Source organism: Podarcis bocagei (genome assembly GCF_964188305.1).
Source record: "Podarcis bocagei genome assembly, chromosome: 1".
In the NCBI taxonomy this organism is placed as follows: Eukaryota; Metazoa; Chordata; class Lepidosauria; order Squamata; family Lacertidae; genus Podarcis; species Podarcis bocagei.
Window position 1 is genome coordinate 46,945,975 of NC_138125.1, and position 7,917 is coordinate 46,953,891.

Consider the following 7,917-nt stretch of genomic DNA (forward strand, 5'->3'; position numbering starts at 1 on the left):
CTCAAAATGATTCCAGGCTAACATACTGAACACTTGGGAGCAAGGCCTCCACATCAGATTTCAAACAAAAGGCTCATCATTGGACAAATGGATTCTGTTCGATAGTCTGCCCTTGGTTTTTTAGGGTTTAAAATAGTCTTGAAAATTATTCAACAAAAGTTGCTAGGCCACCTGCAGGCATATTAGTCATGTGTGGAACATCAAAGGCCAAAATGAAAAGGCAGCACCTTTTCCTAATAGCTAAATAATAGCCTATAATCAATCCTAGCTCATAAAGCCATCTCTGATTAACACCCTGCCATCCTCACTGAATTATCTGGCACACTGCACAGTACAATCAGTACTTGAAAAAGGGAAGAGGACACAATTCTAAAATCAGCAAGAAAATAAATTACATGAGTTACACCTTGTAATATTTTTCATTTTAAAAGCTCACTGAAAAGCTCGCTAGCAAAGACAGGGCAAAGTCCTCCCCTCTTCATTTAGATACATGTTCTCTGCTTCTTACAAAAGCTTCTGATATTGAATTACGTGGAAATGCAAAGTAGAAACATTGAAAAAGTCTAATTTCAATGTAGTTTCTCTGAACCCCTTCAATTTTACTCAAGTTTAGCATCAGTAAAGACAATAAGTATCTTGTTTATTAACTTCTGTATTTTAAAAATAACTATACTCTTATAATGTGCCTTCAGCAGAATCATTATTAACATGCTAAATCCCATGAGGAAATGCAAAAAAGTCAATGAATGGGCTAGCACTTTATTTAAATATTGTGCAAGTCTACACAATCCTTTTTAAATCCCATGAGGAAATGCAAAACAAAATCAATACAGGCAACATTTTATTAAGATACAGTATTTCATTTTAATTTCATATTTAACTTGTTATTATTTCCAACACTAGATTCCTAGTATTGTGCACATCAAAAAATAAAGCTGCTATAAATTGCGGAATCTGCTGTCATCTTCAGACCCATGTGTCAAGATTATTAGTAAGGCTGCAATCCTAAACCTACCGTATTTTTCGTACCATAGGACACACTTTTTCCCTCCTAAAAAGCAAGGGAAAATGTGTGTGCGTCCTATGTAAGCAGCTCCTCTCCCACTTTCCTCCTTCAAAGCAACTACAGAGGAGGGAAGGAAGGGGACGCTGCTCACGGCTGCAGCGGATTCCTCCTCCGTGATTGCTTTGAAGCGGCAATGTGGGAGGGGAGCAGCTTACACTCGTGTAAGCAGCTCCTCTCCCACTTTCCTGCTTCAAAGCAACTACGGAGGAGGGAAGGAAGGGGACCATGGATCCTCCGCTGGCAAATGCAGCAGATTCCCTCCTCCTGGGCTCCCTTTGAAGCAGCAAAGTGGGAGGGGAGCAGCTTACACTCGTGTAAGCAGCTCCTCTCCTACTTTCCTGCTTCAAAGCAATCATGGAGGAGGGAAGGAAAGGGGCCATGGATCCTCCACTGCTTGCGGCTGCAGCAGATTCCCTCCTCCTGGGCTCCCTTTGAAGCAGCAAAGTGGGAGGGGAGCAGCTTACACTCGTGTAAGCAGCTCCTCTCCCACTTTCCTGCTTCAAAGCAACTACGGAGGAGGGAAGGAAGGGGACCATGGATCCTCCGCTGGCAAATGCAGCAGATTCCCTCCTCCTGGGCTCCCTTTGAAGCAGCAAAGTGGGAGGGGAGCAGCTTACACTCGTGTAAGCAGCTCCTCTCCCACTTTCCTGCTTCAAAGCAACTACGGAGGAGGGAAGGAAGGGGACCATGGATCCTCCGCTGGCAAATGCAGCAGATTCCCTCCTCCTGGGCTCCCTTTGAAGCAGCAAAGTGGGAGGGGAGCAGCTTACACTCGTGTAAGCAGCTCCTCTCCTACTTTCCTGCTTCAAAGCAATCATGGAGGAGGGAAGGAAAGGGGCCATGGATCCTCCACTGCTTGCGGCTGCAGCAGATTCCCTCCTCCTGGGCTCCCTTTGAAGCAGCAAAGTGGGAGGGGAGCAGCTTACACTCGTGTAAGCAGCTCCTCTCCCACTTTCCTGCTTCAAAGCAACTACGGAGGAGGGAAGGAAGGGGACCATGGATCCTCTGCTGCCAAATGCAGCAGATTCCCTCCTCCTGGGCTCCCTTTGAAGCAGCAAAGTGGGAGGGGAGCAGCTTACACTCGTGTAAGCAGCTCCTCTCCTACTTTCCTGCTTCAAAGCAATCATGGAGGAGGGAAGGAAAGGGGCCATGGATCCTCCACTGCTTGCGGCTGCTGCGGATTCCCTCCTCCCGGGTTCCCTTTGAAGCGGCAATGTGGGAGGGGAGCAGCTTACACTCATGTAAGCAGCTCCTCTCCCACTTTCCTGCTTCAAAGTGGAGGGAATCCACTGCAGTTGCGAGCAGAGGATCCATGGCTCCGCTTCCTTCCCTCGAAGCAGGGTGCGGGGGTGCAGGAGGGAAAGAGGGCAGGAAATAGATGCCGGGCAGGAAGACACAACCACACTTTGGCCACTGAAAGTCCACCCCAGCCTCCCCAGATTTCCACTGAGACGGCCAGGCTAATCTCGATGGCCATAAGTCAGGCTCAGCATTATTAACTGGACTTAGATAAGCCATGGTTCCCCTTCCTACCCTCCTCTGAGGCTCGATTTAAAGCAGCAAAGCGGACAGGAGCCGCCCACTTTGCTCCTTTAAATAGATTAGTGCAACATTTGATTCAGAATATTTTTTTCCGTATTTTCCTCCTCTAAAAACTAGGTGCGCCCTATGGTCAGGTGCGCCCTATGGAGCGAAAAATACGGTACTTACCTGGGAGTAAATCCCATTTAATTACAGTGGTGCCTCGCAAGACGAAACTAATCCGTTCCGCGAGTCTCTTTGTCTTGCGGTTTTTTCGTCTTGCGAACGGCTTAGCGGCTTTAAGAAAAAGGAAACAAACTCGCAAGAACTCGCAAGACGTTTCGTCTTGCGAAGCAAGCCCATAGGAAAATTCGTCTTGCGGAACGACTCAAAAAATTGAAAACTCTTTCGTCTTGCGCGTTTTTCGTCTTGCGAGGTACCACTGTAAGTAGACACGGTTAAGATGCTCTGTATGTGTCATTAGTGGTTCCAACATCTCTCTTGCCACTGCATATTACAAAATTGTTCTTCACATGGGATTAATTTGTTAATTAAAGTTAGAGAACGTTGGCCATCTTTTAGGACAAAGGTTCTCTATACTTAATTGGCATTGGACCCCACCCAAACTTTTTCAAATCACCCATAATCAGTCCCTAAAATGTTGAAGGGTGTGTGATGCTTTGGGATCCCAGATCTGTATGTTGTAGGACTGCGCCCCGGCACAATAATTTTGGCAAAATGTCTTTTCTGAAATTTCTATTATAATTTATCATAAACTGATATCAGAGGGCAATATCAATTCTTAGATTACTTCTTGGGCTTTGGTTTCCTAGCCAATAGCTGCTGTCAGAATGGAAAAGCTGTCAGGTGGAAAACATGAGGAAATCTTTACATTCCTGGTTTACTCATGTGTAGAAAACAGCACTTTCTGAATGCTTGCCTCAGCGTGGCAGAGTGATAAATGGACAATGTGATAAATGGACAATGTAAGAAGGATAAGTTCTTCAGTACATGGTCATTGTTTACAGATTACATTAGCAAGGCAGTACTGCTACTACAACCGCCTGTAGCACGTGTATTGTTATGAAGAAGCTTAATTTAACCTTAAAATATCATCATATGTACCTTAATTTTACCAACTGAAACTGACATATTGGCAAACTGTACTCCAAGTTTTTACTGTTTACTGTTCCACTATGGAAAACCAATAAAACAGATTTCTTTCTTTTTTTTAAGTCCTCTCACAAAGTAGCTTCCATAAAAACCAAAACCACAATACACATAGGCAAAAAGATAAAATCCAACAACAATAAAATAACTGTAGGAGTATAAATAGCAATACCAGAGAAGCATAAAACTATCAAAACCAGCTAAAATACTTAATACCACTTTAGCATCAAATTCATACCAATAATACTACAAAGGTTTCTGGATTTTAGAGGCAGCCCCCCCCCCCCGAGTGAATTACAGTATTGACCATCACTACCACATGAGAAGCCAGGACTGTGTCCATCCTCTCTAGATATGGTTGCACACAAGCAACCTAAACTTGGCAATCTAAACTCCTAGCCACTGTCACCATTACTGCAACATGTGGTTCCATCTACAAGATCAAGTCCAAGAGACAAGCTTATCTGGAAACTTCTTTGTGGTTTTTTCAGCACCAGATGAAGACCTTCTAATTCACCCAGGTTTTAAAATTGTTTTAAATCTGGACTGTAAACTGCTTTATGCCGTCTCTAAATGCAGCAATAATTATATATTGTTGGGTTTTAATTTAATTGTATATTGTTGGGTTTTAATTTAATTGTATATTCTGTTTTTGATACTTTTGTTGTAAGCCCCCTAGGGAACGTTTATTTATGGGCAGCTGTTGTGAATTATAATTATTTAGAATTATTTAAATAATAATAAGTAAGTCCCTAGTTGTGGATTTTGTCCTTCAGAGCTGGTTGCATACCCCCATCTGGATCAATCCATTTCCTTATCCAGAGCAGCCCACATCTTGTCTGAATTAAGCTTCAGCTTGTTCTTCTCATGCACCCTAAAACCTTCTTCAAATACCAGTTCAATAAATCCATAACCTCATCAGGATAGAGGGAAGTGTGGATTAGACATGCATGCCTTCTGTGTACTGATGACACTGCAACCCAACCAGTATTCTTTTCGCAATCTCATGCCTTGAGCATGGTTTGAACTACGGAAAGGTGGCATACAAACAAAATTTTGTACGGATGTAAATAACACAGGGCACAAGAGAAAACTTTGAGGCACATTCTGAGCCATAGGTATAGAAGTCTCCAGCATCATCTGCCAGGATGAGTCCTCCAGGAGGAGTAGAGCTACTCTAACTCGGAGCTGCCCGAGCTCAAGGCAACAAGAGAACCAATCAGCTTGCACTTCCCATATCCATTCTCCAGCATAAGACATCTGCCAAGGCAACCAAGGCCGTTTCTATTCTAAACACAAGCCTCAACCCAGACTGGAATAGATTCAAATAATTAATATCACCCCAGACCACTTTGAGTGCCTTTCTATTGATGTTTTCCTTTCCCATATATGATACATATGATAGTTGATAAAGTTATAGTTCCCTTCAAAAATACATGAATCTGTGTCCAATCATCCCCCACTCACATGCACTTTAAAGAAATAAACAGAATATATGTGTGTGTGCCCTTCTTATTTGACATGGTAAGTTGGACAACATATGTCCGTGGCTGCCTGCAAGCCATCTCCCTTTATGCCAATAAATTAGGTTATGATACTGCCACCTTTCCTGTTAATAAAGATGAAAACATTTTAACATGGTATTCACTAAGTTTAGTTGCTCTGGAAGTTCAGACAGCTCAAAAGAGAAAGAAATGGCTGGAACTGGAATGCAGTTTGTTTTGTTTAAGTAGAAACTGAAACCAATTTTGAATATGAAAAGTCAATGCTAAACAAGTAGTATATGCACTATCTCAAATAATAATGATCCATTTTAGGTACCTTCTGCTCATTTCTCTATTTCTTATCACTTCAAGCTTCCAGTCCTCCCATTTTACACTTTCCAGTTTCCTCATGCTATCATTTCACTTCTCTTTCTTTCTGCACATTTAGGTCTGCCTATCATTCTGCACATTTGGTTATTACCAGTCCACTTTCTTTTTCTATTTCTGGCTTTTACACATTAACTCCTTTCCATGAAGAAATCATTTAATGAAAAACCCTGTCAAATTTGTTTCACACTATTTCCAAGAATGTCTTGCCTAGGAACACAACATATAAATTCTGGCTACGCTGTTCCTTTTACTCAGAACAGCATATGCACTTCCTGAAAACCCACTATTTCCTTGAACTGTTATTTCATACTGTTAAGCAGTAAGTCCTTGAGTTGTCTATGTATTTTGCCTGTTTACGTGTCAATAGCATCAGTATCAACATGTATTAAACTGATGCACTTTTAGAATGACAGTAGACAGAATAAAACCAAAATTAACTAAAAAAAGAAAAAGAACAGTCTGAGCATTGCATTTGTTTATTACACCTTGAAAGTGTTTATGAGATTAAATTAATATATTTGGAAAGGGTTAGGTGCTTTACTAAAACGTTAACTAGAGAACTGGTGGAGGGGGGAAATCTGGCATTGCTGGTCACCGCACGGGAGCCATTTGTAAATAAACACAAACTATCATAAACATATTTAAAAGAACTGTGTCATATCAGACCCAGTGAGTTTGATGTGGCTTAATCTTTTCTTGGTGTTATTGTGGCCTAAAAAGAAAAAAACAAAACAATCCACTAAGCCCAACCAGAATTAGGAGGAAGAAGGTAAGATCTTTGGACTCAGCCCTTTCCTCTCTCCCAACTTTACAATAACAAAATCTTCTGCTTGATCACAACCACTGCCCTAGATTAAAATCCTCATTTTAACTGGTAGTGCCCTGCCTGTTCGCGGCTCAAGAGAAGATCTTCTCAAGACCGGGAGAGAGGAGGGGACGCTCACATTTAAGACAACAGCTGCGGCTCATAGCAAGTCGCCTGTTTTAGACACCATAAGGAGCGCGAAGCAAAGGTCCTAATTCTTGCCGGTCATTTAAACGGGAGCATGCATGCTGTGTGGCACACCGTGCAGGTGCCCACTTCCAACACCTGACAGAGGCGTTTGCAGAGCAGCGGGCAATTGGGGATTAGCAGGAGCCAGACCCCGAGCACTTCTGGAAAAGAGCCCCTTCCAGACATGCAGGGAAGCAGCCGGCAGCCCCGTGAATGCGGGCGACGTGGGGCGTTGTTACCCGCGGGGAACAGACTCCCCCCTTCCTACGGCACAAGCTGGCGGGGAGGCTCCCAGCGCCCAGCCCACAGGGCTGCCAAGCCCACGCGGCGGCGGCATCTCACCCTGGCCAACTCCGAGGGTTTCGCAGCGGGGGCAGCGCCTCCCGCTCCAGCCATCCCTCCGGCTCCGTCGCCTGCGTCCGCCATCTTAGAAGACCTGCCAATCTCCAAGCCGAGCCCCGCCGCGGCCCCACCGGAAACCAGCTGCGGGGGGAGGGGGGAGGAGCGGCGGAGGGGGGGATTCGCCCAAAAAACTTGACCCGACGCCCAGCGCTGGAAACCGAGGCGAATTTGGTCCTGGGCGACACTGAGCATGCGCGGCAGATCGCACACGCATGCTCAGGAGAACGCTCCACCACGGCCGGGAGAGGAGGGCGCCGGTGCAGCCGCGGCTTGTTAAGCGGGCGGGAGATGCAGAGCGCGAGGAAGTGGCGCTTTTTAGCTCTGTGTTTCATTAGGGGAAGCTTTTCTACGACCTGCATAAGCTACCCTCCGGCACGCACATATTTGGAGGCAAAGGAGACAACTTGAATAAAATATGGGGGGGGGGCCACATAAAGCCCCTTCTCCATAATCACACTTGAATCCAGCCCTGGTAGGGGGCCAGTGTCCCTAGGAGTTGCCTATGTTTGAAGGGAAAAGGTCAACTGAACTTAGAATCATAGAGTTCGCAGCGTTGGGAGTGACCTCAAGGGCCACCTACTCCAACCCAGGAGTGAAACTAGCCTTTTTTTCACCTGGGGCAAACACCCAGTTTGGCCCCACCCCCATGTCTTACTTTTAAAAGACAGCCCTGTTTAGGGAAGTTTTTAATGTTGAATGCTGTATTGTGCTTTCCCCCCCTTGTAGTTACAGCCTCTTGATCTCTTTGTTAAGATGTGCTTTTTGGGGGCCTATTGTCATTCAGGAAATGCCACCCTATCACCCTCTGCAAAAGGGGAGGGAGATGGCATTCGGGTACTTTGTTAGCAGTTGGAAAAGGGCACAGCTTGCTTGGAACACAGGCACACATG

The 7,917-nt window shown here is 44.8% G+C and overlaps 1 protein-coding gene across 2 annotated transcripts in view; it reads right to left on the reverse strand.

Annotated features, from left to right (window-relative positions):
* UBR1 (ubiquitin protein ligase E3 component n-recognin 1) overlaps positions 1-7,220 on the reverse strand; it is a 61,833-nt gene extending 54,613 nt beyond the window's left edge. For both annotated transcript variants that reach the window (XM_081211483.1, XM_081211482.1), the window contains exon 1: positions 6,968-7,220. In XM_081211483.1, the coding sequence (XP_081067609.1) occupies positions 6,968-7,219 (252 nt within the window). In that variant the 5' untranslated portion in view covers position 7,220. The remainder of the gene's footprint in view (positions 1-6,967) is intronic.
* Positions 7,221-7,917: the final 697 nt, after the last annotated feature.